The following is a 21,262-nucleotide window of genomic DNA, read 5'->3' as shown; positions in this document are numbered from 1 at the left end:
ATTGATATACGGTCGATCAAACGGGTACCCAAAACAACCTGTAGCCAATTCCTCTGCAAGAAACTGATCTGCGTGAAACAGCAGTGCGACAAAAGCAGGGATGCATAACTCAGACTTTACTTGAATTGGTGATTCAGTAGCTAAGCTAGCCATTTCGAGGCAAATACATTTTAGTTGTTGGTAACCGTAAGGTTTTTCAAGCAACTGCAATTCGAGTGCAAAGATTTTCAGTTCAATTACAAGTGTATTTCAATTAAAAGCGAAAAAAGTATTTATTGCAAAAACCTTCTTCAGTGATTTCACCATAATATACGTTCAATTATCAACAAAGACCGGCACAGTAGTTTGGAAGTACGTACGTCCTGTTCAAAGTTGTAAAACTTCAGAATGAAGAGGGTGGGATTGCAACGGACAGTCAGCTATCGCCTCATATTTAGAGCAATTTCTCCTGGTTTTAACGTCACTCTTTACATTGAAAAAAAAAAAGTCTGAATTCTTCAATAACCATGTGAACTTTGGGCATAGTAAATTAGGTACGTTCTCTTAAAATTAATTGAGATCTTAGGGAAACTAGTGTCTAAGTGGGATCTATATAAACAACAACAACATTATTTTGAAACCCTATCAATTTAAAAGGCCTCCGAGTCCCTTTGCCTTAAACTGGAATGTAACACCCACGTGGTTGCAAACAGTGGCTATAAAAGATTTTCTTCAGATGACTTCTGGAATTTGCGCGGGAAAAGTTGAGAGATTCCTCTTAAGGTTAATTACTTTTGTCACAAGTATTTGACCATTAAATTATAGAAAACAGATAATTGCGGTTCCATGTTCCCTACAGACCCCCAAACCTTTCCCGAAATATTGTAGAAGACGGGTTTTGAAAAATCAATACACAGAGCCTCTTTTGATGCAATCATGTACACGTTTCATTTAAGGAGGATACTCCTGGGAAACTCTGGAATATATTGACCTAGCGAATGACACTAAAATTTTAAGCTAGTCGGACGTCCAAGACCAAACATGGCCGTCTTTACGACTAAAAACTATCTATGAACAATGGGTACTCCACATAATTTAGGGCTACTGTCTCTGGAGCTGTGGGGGTCATTTCGACCCCAGAGACATGCTTATTAGAGCTTTTCACTATTGTGAGGAACACTTGTATCTCGAACTTTATCCGCTGGCTTAAGGTTTACAGGGGTGCCCAAGGGCAAGAAAGGCATGGAAGGATGGCTGGTTGGCCTCCAATCACTTTTGACCTATGTAAAGGACACTACACCTTCTAAATCTCTATTGAATGGGCTGCCTCCTGATTTTCTATGACCTTGGTTACCATAAAAAGTTGTAAAGGGACAAAATAACAACATATGTGAGCAGCGCTGTGATGCGTGGTGTAATTGTAATGAGAACATTTTACTCCGACCTTTACATCTGTATGCATGCTGGATTTGCAATCCTATGCCCTTCGAAGCTGGTGCTAAAGTCCTGGTGTCACTGATTATTTGGTTTAGAGCGGAGACCAGTGCTGTGACTCTATAAGCTCTACCAAAGGTGGCCAAGCTCCAAATGGGCACCTGGAGAAGTCTGGGAAAAAAACACCGGAAGCGTCAGATAACTTGCATTGGTCTGCTTGCGAAAAAGTTTTTTCTTTAATTTTTTCAAATTTTTCTTTTAGTCAGAAATTCAGTACAATTTTACCAAAGAGGTACACAGCACATATGAAATTCAACGATCTTTTTTTTTAGCCGGGATTTGGACACGCACCGTTCATTTTTCAAATGCTGATGTCTCGCGACTTGTCGTCCTCCTCTTTTTGGGTTTTTGGAGTGGATCATTATATTTTATGCAAACACACCTTTTAAACACTATTGGTTCGCGTTGTATCAGGTCCGTTTAATCCCATCCTGTTTGTAGGTCTGTGGAGGTACACTAAAATTCACCGGTCAATAATACTTAAATTCGTAGTGGTATACTCAGCTGATTATTCACATGACGCTTCTGATCGCTTAAACAATATGTCATGTGCAAGGTATAAAAATCATTGCAACAAAGGCCAAGCAACCTTAGATAGTTCATATAAAAATTTCTGGAGACACATTCGTCAGTATAGTCACTCGACCAAAATGTGAACTTTCCATGCAGAAAAAAGAAAGTTGGAAAGCCCTTATTATAGCTGAAGGTGCGCTTTAATAAATGGGTTGATACTCATTTTTAAAACAAGTCTGTCTATTATGCAAGACTGTACAACAGCTAGGGACATACGTCTAAATTAGACATACGTACAGTAGAAACTCGATTAATCCAGCCCTCATTGATCCGGATTCGCGATTACCCAGACTACCAACTTTGGTCAAACAAGTAAATTTTCAATCGATCTTCGACACAACACTATCGGCTCAACGTGTTTTGTTACTGTAGTCTGTATTAGTTTAGTTACCAATTGTGATTCAATTCCATATTGAAGTGTCACTACATGATTTCGACCCCATATTTTTCGGTACTGTTTCAATGCTGGGTTGCCATCGTCATAGATTTACCCATGTTCACAAGGGTTTTTAACCCCTGTCATGGGCATTGAACATTCCATGGATTAACTTTTAAAAAAGATGGAATTTATAGAAAATCATGGATTTTACCAAAGAATCCCGACGTTTACTTTTTTCATACCGGATAAAATTGCTCTTACTCCAAAGTAGCAAAAACGGTTCTTGTGCGGGCCAAAATGAGTTCAAATGAAAATACAGATTGCTTTTTCAGCAACCTGAAGAAAATCGGGGAATTCAGACCTCACAAGTTTCACTTCAGGATGTGATTTCTTTCTCCTACACCCAAAAACAACAACAAACAAGGGCTAGGAGCTCATACGGCACTTGTGACGAGGTAGGAAGAGCCAAGAGCTCATATGGCAAGAGCTCTAACAAAATTCTAAGAACTAACAGATTGATTTAAAAGGAAAATCAGGGGCTTAATGCCGGTCAGGATTCAAAATAAGAGCTTTGAGACACGAAATCCTTCTAAATATCAAAATTCATTAAGATTCGATCACCCATTCGAAAGTAAAAATACCTCGTTTTTTCTAATTTTTCCTCCCTCTTTAACCCCCCAAATAGTGGAATCGGGGAAAACAACATCAAGTAAATTTGTGCAGGTTCCTGACATACCTACCTATTTTCATCGTCCTAGCACGTCCAAAAGCACCAAACTCGCCAAAGCACTGGACCGCCACTCCTAGCTCCCCCAAAGAGAGTCGATCCAGTACGGTTACGTCAACCACGTATCTAGGGCATATGCTTATTCTACCCACAAAGTTTCATCGCGATCTCTCCACTCTAAGAGTTTTCTAGATTTCCGGTTTCCCATCCAATTCCCCCAATGTCACCAGATCTGGTCGGGGTTTATAATATTAGCTCTAATTTCATAAAGATCCGGTCACTCGTTCTTAAGTAAAAAATACCTCAATTTTTCCGAATTAAGACCCTCCCCCCCAACTCCCCCAAAGAGAGCGGATCCGTTCCAATTATGTCAATCACGTACTACAACTTTTGCTTTTTTTCCATCAAGTTTCACCCCGATTCCTCCACTCTAAGCGTTTTCCAAAATTTCTGTTTCCCCCCTCCAAACTCCTATGTCCCCGGATCCAATTCAAATCGAAAATAGTGCATCTGAGACATAAGATCTTTATATATTTATCAAGTTTCATTAAGATCCGATCACCCATTCGTAAGATAAAGATACCTCAATTTTCACGTTTTCAGAGATTTCCGATTTCCCCCTCCAACTCCCCCCATTGTCACCGGATTCCAAGCGGATCCGTTCTGGTTATGTCAATCACGTATTTTAGGACTTGTTTTTAATTTTCCCAACAAGTTTCATCCCGATCCCTCCACTTTAAGCATTTTCCAAGATTTTAGGATTCCCCCTCTAACTCCCTTCAATGTCACCAGATCCGGTGAGGATTTGAAATAAGAGCCCTGAGACACGATATCCTTCTAAATATCGAATTTCATTAAGATCTGATCACCCGTTCGTAAGTAAAAATACCTCATTTTTCTAATTTTTCCGAATTGACCGTCACCCCCACTCACGCCAGAGGGTCGAATTGGGGAAACGACTATTTCTAATTTAATCTGATCTGGTCCCAGATACGCCTGCCAAATTTCATCGTCCTAGCTTATCTGGAAGTTCCTAAACTAGCAAAATCGGGACAGACCGACAGAATTTGCGATCGCAATCTGTCACTTGGTAAATATCAAGTGCCACAAAAAGATACACTCCGTTTAAGCAAAAAATTGTCTTTGGCTGTTAGAACCGCCTTAGACAATCAGCAACGAGAAGGTAGAGGAGAACCGTTCTAATTGTCTAGTGGCTACTCTTGGTTTACAAAGATGCGGTGCCGAAATAATGAATGCTTTTCGATTTTGAAAAGCCATGTTCCCTGATCGAATCTGAGTTCGCAACGACGACGACGCCAGATGCGTAGAAAAATTTCTACGAACATGGCAATTCACAATACGCAGAATCTTGTAATCTTAGGAGGAAAAAAAAGCAGCGTTTCAGTGATACGAGTGTTTTTCGTAACGAGTATCTATTCACTGAAAGGTAGCATCGCGAACAGCACGAGGCGTCGTCAGTGGCACATTTTGGTTCCCGTTGACAATACGCTTGCCATAGACAAGCATTGGATTTTTTTTATGCTTGTCATGGATTTTATTCCAGAGCTGGTGGCAACCCTGGTTGTTTATTATAAGTGCACTGTTTCTTATCAACTTTGTACTTAAAATTGCTAAAATGTGAGAAAGCGGTGTTATCGTTCAAGATAAAATAAATAATATTGGTTCATTAAAGAAAGGAGAAACCGGTCGTAAGTCAGCTGATAAGTAAGATGTAGGTGCATCTACGTAATATGCTATGATATGTACGAAAACCACTATATTCGATTATCCGGATTATCGAATGCATACCGACAGCAATTAGTCAGAATATTCGAGTCTTGGTCGTTATATCTAAAATGTAAGATGTATTCAAAATGGAATAAATGGAGCTAAGTGACACCAGCATTCAGCTTAGCGGAATTCTATGTCTTGCACGAATAAAAAAAATTCATGAAAATTATCAGTTCATCACAAATCGGATGGATAAAAAAAACTGTTGGGTAATATATTCTGGTTGTGAAGACTAATACTGGAAACTGATAATTATTCCTCATACTTCCTCTCTTCCTACTACTAGCAAGAGAGAAAAGTATTTCTCTACCTCCTTTTTCAGTGTTTGATTACAATCAAATGCATAAAGAGGAAGTAGAGAAGTGGCGTGTCTTTAAACAAAGGGCATTCAAATGCAAAAGGCAACGATATGTGTAATCTATACGAAATACAAAAGGCATTTCCTACAAATTACATACATGTTTAGGAGCGAATTCACCACTGCGCGACAGTATTGCCTATTAATTGTAGAACGGCTCTAAACCGATTGGCCATTTAAGAGCTTTCCATTAACATTTTGGGCGAAATTTGGGCTTTTTGGCACTTTGAACAATTGTTGTTTTCAGCAAGAAATGTCAAAAATCGGCACTCTGATGTCTCAAGATCTCTTTTTCTCTCAAGTGCTGACACTTATCAAGTCTCGCACCTTTCTTCACCTCTATCTCTCTTTCACCTCTCTGTCTTTCACATTACCTCTTTCTTTCACCTCTCCGTAATTAGTATTGTATTAACGGTATCTATAATTTGCTTAGATTAGAGAGTGGGACAACGATAGCCCCTTTTTGCTTCTTTGAATTGATTAATCAATGTCCACGTTTTACTGGACCACCATAAGTGTTTACGTCTTTTTCGATGTTGAAACATTGAACATACCGCCTCGAGAAATATTTAATTTTAAGGCTTGCCAGATGTGTTCTTGATAAGCTTCTTCCACGGAATCAATGGGTTCAAATCCATTAACTAATTCAGTACCAAACTTGAGCACTGTGGCTTCATGAACCATTTAGAATGAATAAACAAGAGGCTAAAATACTGACATTTACATGTGGCATCAAGCACTGGCTAAAATTCTGGGTGTCAGAAGTTTCGCCTTTATTGTTGCTATCATAGTTATGATCTAAGATAACATCAGCAAGACGGAAGGCTCGATTATCTATTGACAGATTGTAAGACAGTCACCGATTTGGTTACTAGCAGTGCCATCGGTCTACGCCCAGGAGTATTTATGAATATTTTGTATGGGAAGAGACCATCATCAATTAGAAATTGTTTACAAGGGCGGAAACAATGAGGTGAGAGCCGACTTCGTTTCATTTTGCTGATACCATCCCGAAAACATTTGAGCATTAAGATCCATCGGATGCATCTTTTGCTTTTATGTCCTCCGATTATGAGGGTCGTATTTTGACGGAGATGTCATTATTTGTTGCTCGTAGTGTGTCTTAGATGTTATATTTTGATTATTTGAATGCACCGTTCGTCTGGGAATGACAAATAGCAGGCTTCTTCTTGGCATCGAGTCCAAAAAATCTGAGCGTCACCCCAATCAGGTTGAAGCTGGAGCCAAATTCTATAAACCTTTCAAGAGAAACTCTATCGATCGGTTATGTGTACTCCTATTCTACCGTCTTGTAGTTCGGCCACTATGGATGATAGCCCCAGTTACTGCAAGAATGTCTAGATTATCTTTGTGACCTCATTACTGATGCGTTCAAAATAGATTCCTTAAATCGTCATCTTTATGCTAATTCCAGGCAGGCTTTTCAAGGTTTCCGTTGCGAAAGTGGGTTGCAATCCCCCTGCTAAGATCTCCAGCCTTATTTTTGATGATCTTAAAGTAAAAACGCCCCCTACCCCCTGAAAAAAATGAGACATCGGCCAAAAAATGTACCCCAGGAGACTTAAACCAACGGCAGGAATTGGGTGAGAGACGGAGGGAGCGTACTGTGCCCCCTAGAATTTGAAAAATACCTTTTGGGGGCATTTTTCATTGAAAGACGCCGTTTTTTGGCATCTTCACTGAGTTCATCGAAAGAACGACAAATTCGCCCCCAACCCCAAGAAGATGAAAAATACATTGCCCCACCCCCCTAAATTTTCACCTCAAATTTCAATTAAAATTGATGGTGAGCTTAAAAAAAGAAGAGAAATATGATACTTTCTATAATTTAACATTTTAGATCGATAGAGAAATGTCTTAAATAGAATACTACTAGTACTTAAAGAAATATTTTCAACGTTCAAAAACCGCCTTAACAACACGGATATTCTTTAATCATCTCTGTTATTGCGTTGTTTAAAGACATATTTAGAAGTTAGAATACAAAAACAGTCTTCTGTGTTTTTGCAGCGCTTTGAAACCATCTCTAGATTCTTGATCTGACAATGAAATAAATATTTTGTACGAAGTTTTCTAACTGAGCTCCGCAACTAGATTCCAATAGTTTCTAATTACAGAGTACAAAAATATTATTGCTCCCAAAAAATGTTTCTTTTTTAGCACAAACAGTTTTCATAATCAGAGAGAAATGTCTATGACTGACCAAGGTTACACTTCATTTTCTCAAACGTTCAAGACACGATACCCACGCGAAATCCAATTAAGGAGAAGATCTTGCTCTGAAAATCCGATTAATGACTCTCTAAAAGATTTTGTGGATCCCACTGGGGAAAATGTAAATAATTATCCAACGATAGTGATTAAAATACAACCTAAGCAAATGTTCCGACTACCTAACTCACTCCTCTTAGAAAAAATAACAATGAACTAGAAACTGGCAAACATAAAATTTTGGAGCCAGCCTTAGATTCATTTCCTCGAAATATGCATACAAGTGTCTTAGCTAGACTTCATCGGGAAATGAAGCAAATCCTCTGTCCAATGTTCTAAAAGCTAAAAAAAACAGAACATTTGACTTGACTGTACAGCCCCTGAGTAAAGGCAGATCGAGAGAAAGTTCCTCTGAAATTCCACTCAATGGGCCTTAGAAGATCTGGTTGAGCCTATTGAGGTGCTTATGAATCCAATGAATCCCTCTCATAAACTTTTTACCAACCATTTTTGGAGGAGAACTAAATAGAATCTTACATTGGTGATCAAGGTCAGACGTCAGCTTCTTAAAAGTTCAAAACAATTCCCAACGGTAAAAAAAAAATACCTGCCTTGTCGTCAAAATGCTTACTTTCAAAACTTACTCACGACTACTTTCAAAACTTTTTTGTCATCTCATCTTCGCAAAGGATGGACCTCGTCATCTGAATTTAATGAGGTGCAAATATGCAAAAAGCGAACATTCTTAGGGTCTACTACAGCCTGTCAGGTGTGAATTATGGGAGTTCAGCCCCAAGAATAGCACTTCAGGAGCAGCGCTGGCACAAGAGCCGATAACAAAAACGTTAGACCGCAAAATCAAATACTCTCCTAGTCTTAGTTCATGCCTCAATTATAGCCCAACTTATCCCTAGATAGCCCAGAATACTTCTTTTTTTAAATGTCACAGAGGGGCAGCATTAAATACTTTTAAAAAATAGCGATACGATGCCGAAAATGTGTAGAAAAAACGATAAAATCTGCCAATTTTTTGGTGTACGAGACTGAAATTCAAATTCAAAAATTTGCGCAGTGAGCAGTTCAACTCAACAGTTTTGGGCAGTACGTTATTACGCATTATAGTTAACGTGTCTGGAATAACATTGTAACGAAAGAATAAGAACACGGTATTTTCCTTCCTTGGCCTTTTTGTTCTTTAGGCCTTTGTTCAACAGATTAAAAGTTTCCTTTCTTTTTTTTAGCGTTTGTGTTTTCTTTGGTTATTTATGTTTAATTTAAGCTCGTTTTGTTTGTTTACATTTTTTTCTCACTTGTTGATAAAGGCTTCCGATGTGACGCTGAAATATTACGGGCATTTATTATTAATTTTATATTAAAAAGGTTTTTTTTCGCTACATTAAAAAATTGTATCCATTATTAATAGATTTTCAATTCAATTAAAGTGAGGGAATAAATGAATGTTAATAGAAATATTTAAAGAGTAATAAACTGTATTCTCTTTTCAAAAGCAAAGTATAATCAAGACACATGGAGAAGTTTTCAAAATTGTATTTAAGAGGCAAAGACAAATGAAATAATGTTATAATGAACTCAAAACATGCGATTTTTTACCAGAACACGAATTTCTATTTGTTCTTAAAATTGATTGTGGAGACTTGAAAGCTTTCAGAATAAGGAAAAGCGTTTTGTGACAGCCATTTGTAACAGCCAGTTCGACAAATTCCTACTATTCCACATTTCTCAGATGGAACTCGAAGACTTCCAGGATTAGGAAAAGAGTCTTCTTAATCTTCATTTTCAGTTGTAACAGGCCATTCAACAAAATTGACAAATTCTTGGGTTTTAGCAAAATCAACAACTCAAAGGTTTTAGAACTAGAAAAAGTGCGCTATGAATCCTTATTTTCAGTTGCGATGGAATCAAAAAAAATTTCACAATTGCAAATATCTCACACTGCAAAAAGGTTGAAAACTCGAAGGCTTCTAGAATTAGGAAAAGCGTTTTTTAATCCTTATTTTCAATTGTAATAGGCAATTTGATAAATTCGCAAAATTCTCGAGTTTTAGCAAAATTGACAATTTACCAACTCAAAGGCTTTAAAACTAGAAAAAGTGCGCTGTGAATCCGAATTTTCAGTTGCGATGGAATCAGAAAATTTTTCACACCTCCATATATCTCATGCTGCAAAAAAATTGACAACTCGAAGGCTTCCAGAATTAGGAAAAGCATCTTCTTAATACTCATTTTCAATTTTAATAGGCAATTTAATACATTCGCAAAATTCCCGGATTTTAGCAAAGTCGACAATTTAACAACTCAAAGGCTGTAGAACTAGAAAAAATGCGCTGTGAATCCTTATTTTCAGTTGTAATGGAATCAGAAAAATTTTCACAGTTCCACACATCTCATACTGCAAAAAATTGACAACTTGAAGGCTTCCAGAATTAAGAAAAGCGTCTTCTTAATCCTCATTTTCAATTGTAATAGGCAATTTAATACATTCACAAAATTGTTTAGTTCTAGATGTAACACCCTATTCGACAATTCCTTGTATTTCCACAATCTCCAAACATCTTCATCTAACAATATCTCCACAATCTCCAGAATTAAGAAGTGTCTAGAAATTGTTTGGTTCTAGATGTAACACTCTAAACATTTACTTACCTTGCGATCGACGTTCTATAGCATCGTTCACATCTTTGGCTAAATGTTGCTCCAGTTTGAAGTCTCTGCTCGAAAGTCTACGTTTGAAAGACCTAAATTGGGTTTTAGCTGGTGACCTTAACTGTGACATTCTTGGTACCTCCGATAGATCAATCCTCTTGCTAGAATCACTTCCTAGCATATATCACGTCGCAGTTAAGAGCCTCCCATTCACGTATATTCATAACAGAGACTGTTCAAAATCAAACCTGGATCACGTGGTCTCTTCCAGTTCCAGCTTAATATCATCGATTGTCAGGGTGGACGAAGAGAAGATTGATGACGATCACCTTATTCTTAGCTGTAATTTGTCCTGTGAGCTATCTGGCAAAACACTTTCGGCTCAGCCGAAGTGGCATACGAAGTTGAACTGGGATCGTGCTAATGTCCCACTATACCTTGCTACGCTAACTGCTTTACTGTCGACCATAAAAGTGCCATATCACCTGCTGCAAACGTCAGTTTCCTCGCCTTCAAGTAGAGTTGACCTAAATTGCTATTATTATCAAATTGTTCATTGCCTTAAATCAGCTTCCAAAGCTGCAGTACCGGTGGATAAAGTAAGGATTGGTACAAGAAAGCCTAATTGGAACGTTGATCCTGAAGTAAAAGGTGCTAAGCAAAAAGCCAAATTTTGGCTACGTATGTGGATATCATGTGACCGACCATCGTCCGGAGCTGTTTTCTCTGTGAAACAAAAGTGTAAACTTGAATATAAGGCCAGTTTGAAGAGAGCACGCTTGAATGCATGGCCAGGCCCCACCGATAAGGCCTCCTGGAATAAGGTTATTAATAGTGAGAAATGTTCCCCATCTACCCTATCTTGTCTCCAGCTAGCTAATCTTGTTGATCATTATAAGCGTGCGTTCAGTGTATTTAATAGTTTTCTTCAGTCTTTTTATTATAAGTTGCTTAAACCGCTTTTACCATACCGTCTCCTGCAGGCTCATGTCCAGCCTGTAGCAATATCTGAAATTCGCCGGGCTTTAAGAAAAATTAAGCGTTCAAATAGCCTTGATGGTGACAGCCTTTCTTACCGATTTTTTGCTTATGATTGTCCTGTTCTACTTAACCATCTACAAATATTTTTCCAGTCTTGCTTAGCACAGTCGCTTGTTCCTGATAGTTTCCTTTGTGGCCGTGTAACGTCTATTCAAAAGCGAGGCAAAGACCCCATGTCATGTGTGAATTATCGCCCCATTACAGTATCGTGTTTCTTAAGTAAGTTGCTTGAACATTTATTATTACCAGAAATTGAGTAGAATTGTGATTTTACACCTTTTCAGTTTGGTTTTCGGAAAAGTTTCGGCTGCTCCCATGCACATCATGTTTTAAGCCGACCCATGAATGATGCTGTAAAAACTAAAATGTCTTTATACTGTCTTACTGTTGATATTTCTGGAGCTTTCGACAATATTGTGCACTCTCAGGCTCTATTTTCCCTTGCGTCTTCAGGTGTTAATCCTTCCGTACTAAGTTTATTGTCTTCTTGGTATTCAAAGTCTAAAATTTAAGTTACCTGGAATGGCTAAATATCTGACCCGGTAAAAATTAATAAGGGAGTTCGGCAAGGTGCCGTATTGTCTCCTAGTATATTTAAATGCGTGCTTGCCTCGTGCCTGCGTCCCCTTAGAAGTTCCATTTTTTACGGTAATATTGGTTTGTCTTCTATTGCATATGCAGATGACGTTCTTCTTGTTGCCCAGACTCGCCGTGGATTGCTTTCTAATTTTACTATATTAACCAATGAACTATCTAAGATTGGACTGTCAGTAAATGCGTCTAAATGCAAGTTTATTTGTTTTAATAGCCCTTATCCGGTCGCTCCATTCGTTGCTGGGACTGCAGTTCTACCATGTTCTTCTTTAGTTAGTTGGCTTGGTCTGTGTTTCGGCCCAACACTTTCCACTACCTGTTCATCCCTAGTGAATCAAGCCGTGAAAAACCTACGCGTCGCTTACGGAAAAATATCCCCAAATAAAAGCCGTTACAACCGCAACGGTTTGTGCATGATTTATAACGCTTATTGCGCCCATGTGCTTTTGTTTTTATCAGGCATGGCTCATCTGTTTCGTAAGAAAGATCGACATACTCTACGTACAGCTTATTTCAGATATTGCAAATTCCTCCTCCGGCTTCCTAGATGGCACCGAAACAAAAAAATAATTGCTCGATTTGGTTTAATTGATGTACCTTCTCGGATTCGGTCTTCCAGTGATGATTTATGTAGAAAGACTATCAACTTTATTCACGTTTATGACCATCTGCAGCCTTTTTTCCATATTGATACTGGTTAATTAGTCCATGTTGTCTTTTGTTAGTCTGAATTTTGTTTTTCTTCGCTGTTTATCGTATTTTTTTTTTTTATTTATAATACTCCATACTTTGTGTTTTTTATACTTTACGGGTAATAAAGTTCATTCATTCATTCATTCTATTCGACAATTACTTGTACTTCCACAATCTCCATGCATTTTCATCTAACAATATCTCCACTCTATCTCCACAATCTCCAGAATTAAGAAGTGTCTATAAACTGTTTAGTTCTAGATGTAATACCCTATTCGACAATTACTTGTAGTTCCACAATCTCCACACATCTTCATCTAACAATATCTTCACAATCTCCAGAATTAAGAAGTGTCTAGAAATTGTTTAGTTCTAGATGTAACACCCTATTCGACAATTACTAGTAGTTCCACAATCTCCACACATCTTCATCTAACAATATCTCCACACATCTTCATCTAACAATATCTCCACAATCTCCAGAATTAAGAAGTGTCTAGAAATTGTTTAGTTCTAGATGTAACACCCTATTCGACAATTACTTGTAGTTCCACAATCTCCACACTTCGACTAATTCCACAATTAGACAGTTCGATGGCTTTCGAAGTTAGCAAAATCGCTATTGCCAGTTTTTCCAAAATTTTTCAATTTAAGGTATGTGTTCTCTCTGAAACAACCGATTTTGTGACAATACTGCAGCACTAACTTGCACAAAAAGGACAGAATACTTGTTTCTTTGGATTCATTAGCCTCAGATCTTCTCATTCGCTGAGCCAGAATTATGATATTACTATGACTGTTTCATGGGAAATACTCTAAACTTGGTTCAAAAATAGAAACATTTTCCTTTTTTCAAAATTTCAAACCAACTTTCAATGTATTTTCAATCTAAAAAAATGTGTACACTAAATTTCAAAAATGTTATTCGGCAGATGGATAGAGCCGAATTTCGGTTATAGAATGATATCGAAATTGACTTTTTTTTTTTGATATATGAAAACCGTAGAAGAGCAATAAATAAAATAATAACAAAAAATTATAATAAATAATAATAAATAAAAATAAAAATTATAATAAAATAATAAAAAAAACAATACAAAAAAAAATGATTAGGGAACATGAACCACAACCGGCATTTTTTAGAAGGAGACAGCAATGATGCAACGAAAAATCAAGACAATAGAACTAAATAAAAACCAAGTGGGCAATTTCTTTTTTTGCCAGACAGTTCTCTTTTTAGAACCCGTGTTTAATGTCGACATTTTCCTCATCATTTTGGACCTGAAAATCAGTGTTTATCTTTTTATTCTTCAAGAAGGCAGCCCTAAATTTCAATTACAAACTAGAACCTGTGGAGATGAGTGTTACTTCCAAACAAGATGTACATAGTTAAAATGGGTTCTATAAAGAGATTAACTTAACGAAAAAGAAACAATCCTCTAAGTTTGTCTTTTTTATATAGGCTACGACAAAATGGACAATTAGTCAAAAAGGCTACTGCAAAAGAAAGAAGAAAATAGTTTGGAGTGAAATAAAAACATGTAAAATATAAGAATTTTTTTAATATAATAGGGAATGGGTCTAAAAATACACTATTAAAACGATTTAACCAGTCAAGGAAAAAAAAGCTATTTTTTCTTTGCGAATACCTATGATCCCCTGCGAAAATATTAGCTGTTAGCTTATACGTACCTCCCCCCTCCTCTAAAAAAATAGGAATCTTTGATTTTTAACATGGTTAAAAATTAGTTTCAGAGCACGTTTGAATTTAAAACGAGAAAAACTATTTAGTGGTAGAGAAGTTCAATTTTCCATGCATATTCCTTATTTACAGATAAATATATTCCCTAAAATGTTGGACAATACAATCTTGAAAATTAACTTAAGAAAACCCTTGATTTAAAAAAAAGAAGAAGACAAAATATTTAGAGAAGAAAAACAGCAAAGTAAAAGAAAATTAATTTCTTACGTTGAATTTCTTTGACTGTGCAAACTAGGATGAATTTTTTGAAGGTGAAAGGCAGTGGCTGACCAACACTAAAAACCAGCCTGTTAAATTTCCGCAAAAACTCAGCTGACATTTCATCGGTATTAAAGGTGTCTTTAGTTGTCCTAAAATAAAACAAAATTATTTATATATATATACATATATTATATATTATACATTTGTATAATATGTATATATTATACATATTATACATTTGAGTTTTTGACATTTCAAAAACTCATCTGACATTTCATCGGTATTAAAGGTGTCTTTGGTTGTCCTGAAATAATACGAAATTATATGTATATACATATATATATATATATATATATATATATATATATATATATATATATATATATATATATATATATATATATATATATATATATATATATATATATATATATATATATATATATATATATATATATATATATATATATATATATATATATATATAGCAAACTACAGTTGTTTCTATAATACATATCGATGTTGCCAGATATTGTGTATTTGTGTCGTTTAGGCGCTTTTAAGGTGGTTGCATACTCGATTGCTCAAGTTTGCATGAATATTTTTTCTTTTTGATTAATTGTGCCCTTGGTGCGTTCTGGATAGAAAAGTAGTGCCTTTTTATCGCTGTTCTATCTGATACCACGTATCTGGCAACACATATATATAGATATATATACATTCTCACAAAATGCGAGTCTTCGCTTGATCGAAAACACTTTCGTCTAGTTACAATTGAGAATTTGATGTTTGTTCGTTTATATATATATATATATATATATATATATATATATATATATATATATATATATATATATATATATATATATATATATATATATATATATATATATATATATATATATATATATATATATATATATCCTGTTTGGCTCAAATGTTAAAAGTAGTAAAACACTTGTTATCTCAGCGTTGACAGAAAAGCTTAGAAAATCGTACGGGCTGCTTGCTCGAGTTAAAGGCCAGTTTCACAAAATAAACCTGGCCAGATTTTACAATGCGTTTTTCATCAATCAATCTATCTTTTTATTAATACTAAAATACTATTACAAACGTAAAACGCTTACTCGGCCTACGAAGCTTGGCTTGTAGTGGGCCACACAACACAAAAATAAACACTGAAAAAACCGTAAACAACGTTAAATCACATAGTACATACAAAATACAGATATAGGAGAATAGAAACTAGAATACAGTAGGACAAAATAGAAAAAAAACAGGTAGTAATAATGATAATAGCGACAAGCGGAAACCAAGAAAGTAGAAAATTCAGGGAAGACCAAATTGCAATTAGAACATACAAAAAGAAAAAAAAAAGACGAAGAATTTTAATATTTAGGAATTTGACATGCCCCTTTATAGTTTTTTCTTTAATACTAACCGAGCGGAAGGAAATTAAATCCCTACTCTTCGTTTTTTTAAAAATCTTCTACAATTGCCGCTTTGGACTCGCAGGCGGTACATTTCAAACAGATTTTTGATATTTCTTCATATTTTTTGATATTTCTATATTTTTGAAACATATTTTTGATATTTCTTCAATAAAATACACAACTGCTTGTGGACAAGTTCCGTAAGCTTCGGGGAAATGCTGTCGACTTTCCGTTTATGCATAGCTTAATTGTGTTGTCTAAGAAGTTGAGATGTTATTTTTCTCATGATTTTTTTCTTGATAGTGCTTTCATTTTTCTTTAATTTCCTGTATCTTTGTACTCTTCTAAGGACATTTCATGCTTGTACAGAGAATTGAAATAAATTATTATTGTTATTATATATGCACAAATTTGCACCAATCTATTCAAGGCTTTATTCTTTCTCCCTCCCATGAAGTTCGAATTGCCTTCAAATCCTTTCTTACGACCTCTTCCAACTCCACTCGGGTCCCCTTTCTTTTCGCTTGGCTTAAGCGAGGATAGACATCCAAAATTGGATTTTTTGAAGTTGGGGTGCAGAAAGGATGACTAAACATAAAAAACAACCGAATTACATGCCAACAATGAGAAATGGTGGAGCCAACAGCAAAAATGACGGGGATAACTATTTTTGTGGAGGATAAAGGGTGGACGGTCCTCCCACTTCAGTGCATAATCCAAGCTGTGTTATTTCACAATTGTAAGTATTCCCCTCAGAAGCAGTAGAGTCTAGCAGAGTAATGGAATCATGTTTGCCTATCTGTCTTGCCTATCGCCAATAAAACGCGACCTGTTTATCTTAACCTTTCTTCCATTATAGCCCTTAAAGGTGGAATCGAACAACATCTGGAATTTTTGGATAAATGCAAGACACTTCTTTCTCTAAACACAAAATAAATAAAATCACTAGACTCGAGGAGGTGCCGACTAGGGGGGGGGGGGGGGAAACCACGTACATCAGGTGGTGCATAACAAGCGTTTCGGGGACTGTGTTATGCGTGGCTGAACTGGGCACAACATGTGGCGCTCCAAGATTTACATCCGGTAGCGCAAAGCACGATAAAACGATCATGAATTAGTACATAGGAAATACTTGAGAAAAAGGAAATTCTAAAATAGTTAGAACTCAAACTAGAAAATAGTTTGAAATAAGGGGCGGCAATTCAAGGAAATAGTGTAAATGGACAAGAATCTTTTTCATTTTTTTTTTCATAGAAGAGACAAAAATAATTCTTTTTCAAAATATGAAGGCGGGAGGTTTTTTCAATGAAAAAAAAGCCTTCAATGCCAAAAAAGGCATTTTTTAAAATCTAAGGAGGTTGAGCGACTAACAATTTAAAGAGAAAAATACAATAACAATTAGAATAACAATAGAATAACAATTTAGAGGGATACAAAATTAAAACAAACTATATGAGTTACATAAACGCAATTAAAATGCAACTTTATTGCTTACCTTGCATAACAGAAGCAAACAAAGAGGCATATCTACACATAATAACTATAAAAGAATGTTTTTGCAATACAGGAAGTATCCCCAAACTCCTTTACTCCAATCCGTTATAATCATCTAAATTAGGCGCATTCCATAGTTTACAACCTTTAATAATTATAAAAAAAAAACAAGAGTCCAGTCCACATACGCAAAGCACTGAAATACCGCGTGGATTATGACGATAGTATGAATATACATAATTGAAAACATTACACGTAACTGAAAACCTTTTCTAATCTATTATATCTCCTATTCCTAAATACAGGAGCAATTGAAAATTCGCAATTTTTGTGAAGGTTGGGTCTCAAGTTTTTTCTTATTCCCTTTTATATTTTTCCTGTCGAAGTCAAGTTCTTTTCTTCCAAAACTTATATTATATCTCCTTTTCCAGCACACAAAGACAGCCGAAATCACAACTCTTGGCGAGGAGCGTGTCTCAAAATTGTGAATAATTTCTGAGATCACACTGGCTAAGAAAATAAGGATGAAAAGAATGACAGCCAGTGAAAACAAAATGCAAAACAAACAATTTTTTATTCAGTTACCCTTTCACCGTTGCTTGGAAAGGGTCTCGCTTTTATTTTAGTGGTGTTTTTGTCTTTTTTTTAATGGGCCAAAATTTTGCATCGCATTTTCGTTTTCACTTACTGTAAATATCCTCGTTTTTTATTCTCTTCGATTTTTTTTTCTTATCTTCTGAAATTTGTATTTAAAAAAAAAAAACTTAAGGCTCTCCAATGAAGTCACTTTTTTGAAACTAATTCTGTCTCTTTTTCTAAAATACAAAAAATGGGTAAATTCGGGTTCTTGGAGGCGGACTTGGCTCGTTTTTTTCCATCTCAATGGAAGCCATCCCAATGGAATCGCATTATTTATAATAATACATCCTCTTCGAATATACAGAGTCAGTTGGATATTGAAGCTCCTAATGAGGGGCGTGTCTCAGTTTGTATCTTAAAAATAATAAGCTGCCTCCCTGCAACGAGATTTTTTCAAACGTCCAATAGCTTCTTTTCCAAAATTTAGAAGCATTAGGAGATGAGAGCTATTGGCCTAAGGGGTTTTTGAAACCCTTTTAAGAGAAATTTTAGCTGCCACACTAAAGCCAGATTTTTTTAGATATAATATACTCTCTTTTCAAAAAATAGAAGAGTGAGTTGTTAGCAAGGGGTGTATCCTTGTTTCCGTCTTTCAAACTCTTAAGCGGCCCCCTAAACTCAGATTTCTTTAAATGTGTTATATCTCATGTTCAAACATACAGAAGCAGTTAGATATAAGAGCTCTTTATGAGGGGTGTTTTTACAGTTTTGTTTTCTGAAACAATTAAGCGTATTATTTCTCCTTTTCCAAGATACAGCTCTTTGTGAGGTATGTATCTCAATTTCTATCTTTAAAAAACATCTTGCTGCCCCACTGAATTCGAGTTTTTCTTTGAGACTTTCAGATATAAACAGAGATTTAAAAGGCTTTTGAACTCGAAACAAGCATACAACTGCAATACTAAACCATAAAAAATCGTCACCCACGGTCAGAAATTCGAAGGTTGTATTTCATTCTAAAGTATTTTTTTTTTTTGGATTTCGCGTTCAAATTCCCCCAACTATCTTTCGATTTTTTGAAAATTTCATTTTATTAATTTCAAATTTCAATTATTAGTAACAATTTTTTGTTAGATCGTGGATAGAAGCTTTTTTGTTGTCCAGAAGGCAGAAAAACTGCTTAGGTGAGTGAAATAAACCATCTTTATTCTAATTGTACAAGGACACATACAAACATAGATGGCACTCAAATATCTTGACAGGAAAAACGTTATTATCACCTATACTTTAAAATTTCAGATAAATTTCTTTGTTACACAATTTTTTTTTTCTTCAAACCTTTGCAGTTCATTATCTGCTGTTTTTCATTATAATAAATTAAAGCTTTCAGATTTAGACATTTGTATCTTCTTTTCTTATGCCAGTTAACTACCTAGCATGACTTACTTCTAGCCCTCGTTAAAAGCTTTGTTAGAAATTTTCCACAGGAAATCTCACGGGGTAGTTTTAGGTACCCATTTGACTGACCGTTTTAAGCTTGATTTGAATTTTCATTTTACGTTAACTTGTTTTAAGATTTATTCATTTACATGATACCTGTTGTATGTTTATTTGCTATGATTGTTTATTTAATCTCTATCGGTTTTGGCTATCACTTATTGTTTAATAGTAGGTTCTGGGTGGTTTCTGGCATGGGTAGCACTGTTATGTTTCTTTGAAACATATCCTGGTTTTACTGGGAGGTAGCTTCCCTCCAATATTTTTGGTCACTTGATTTCCAATCAAACAAGCCCTCTTCCGATCTTCTAGGAAAAAACAAAACAAAAAAAACACTCATCCGTGAGCTTGTTTCTGGCAAAAAATTCAAATTCCACGTTTTTGTATATAGGAGCTGGAAACTTCAACAGGAAGGCTCTCTTATACACTGAATCTCATGGTGTGATTTTCATTAAGAACACTTAGTTTATAAGGGTATAAGGGATCACTTAGTTATTAGTTTATTGTTTCCCTCTTTTTCAAAAAAAAATTTTCTCAGGCCCATAACTTTTGATAGTAACATTAAACTTCGTGAATTATGTGTATTTTGGAATAACCTGGTCAAGTATTAAAAAAAAAGCCGTACAACAATTCTGGGTCACAATTTTAAAGAGCTATAATGAAAGGAATGCCCAGATGCCTAGTTGTCCTAGAATGTCCTAGACGCCTAGAGACGCCTAGTCTACGCTTTGGATGCGGATTTATCTACGCTTTGGGCTTATCCCTAAAGATCATCATAAAAAAATTTAAATTACTTACATTTTCTTGCTATGAAAGTCGACCTCAACTCCAATTGACAAAATGACCATATCTTTTTCGTTTTTTGGACATTCTTCGACGGACACTGCCTGATTGACCGAAAAATTGCCCCATTTTCTCTGTAAAAAGTTAAATGCAATCTGACCACTACTAACATTGTTGTCAGCTTCAGCAGTGAACAGCAGTTTTCGACCATCAGATGCTGCTTGAATGTGCCTACAGAAATTGAAAACAATAAGCTCCAATAGTTTGTATCAAAGAAAGGACATACTCCAAGACTACAGAACAATTTTTAATCATTGGATAAAGTTACTTGAATGGCCTTCATATACTAAATAAATTTATAAATTTTTATAAAAATTTATAAAAAAATATTTTTTTTTTTTTACAAGAGTAAGCAACGATTTTCGATCATCAGATACATTCATATAATTTAACGTTTCTAGTTCGGTAAATTTCTTTCTTCCACTAATTGTAATCATAAATGTATAGTCAGAACATTACCTCTTAGTAGGATAGTGCCTTCTAGATTATACCAAATTTTGCTGGAAAGTAACAAACCCTTCTGGTAGATAACCTGTTGATAAGAACTTAGAGCAACGCCAAACCACCAAGAATAAGGCCAAACCACCAAAGCCACTCATTCGTGGTATGTATATTAAGTGGGGTTGAACCAATCTATTCTTAGTTACGTTTAATATCTCAACATAAAGCACAAAATTACACTTAGATAGATAGATAAAATTTCATTTTCACCAAAATTTTCATGGCACTGCCAAATTTCTTTGGTATAGTCACATTAAAAAGCAACGCAAAAACAAAGAAAACAAAACACTTGTCAATCGTTCTGATTTTCGTAATACATTTTTACAAAACTAGGTATAAAACTCTTTGCTAACCGCTGGTGGGCACAGCGTACTGGCTGAAGTTTGTCAACAGACACTGCAACCCTGCGCGGGAGTCGTTTTGTTGT

General features: G+C 35.6%; 1 protein-coding gene across 1 annotated transcript in view; it reads right to left on the bottom strand.

The window, feature by feature from the left end:
• Window positions 1-21,262, bottom strand: part of LOC136034996 (vesicle-fusing ATPase 1-like) — a 267,443-nt gene that overhangs the window by 234,960 nt on the left and 11,221 nt on the right. Inside the window, exons 3-4 of the mRNA XM_065716566.1 lie at window positions 20,290-20,505; window positions 14,495-14,637 (exon numbers count right to left, since the gene is read on the bottom strand). Coding sequence (XP_065572638.1) covers window positions 14,495-14,637; window positions 20,290-20,505 — 359 coding nt within the window. The remainder of the gene's footprint in view (window positions 1-14,494; window positions 14,638-20,289; window positions 20,506-21,262) is intronic.

Source organism: Artemia franciscana, chromosome 13 (assembly GCF_032884065.1).
Source record: "Artemia franciscana chromosome 13, ASM3288406v1, whole genome shotgun sequence".
In the NCBI taxonomy this organism is placed as follows: Eukaryota; Metazoa; Arthropoda; class Branchiopoda; order Anostraca; family Artemiidae; genus Artemia; species Artemia franciscana.
The sequence above is the reverse complement of the archived record's forward strand: the minus strand, read 5'-3'. Positions and strand labels throughout refer to the sequence as shown.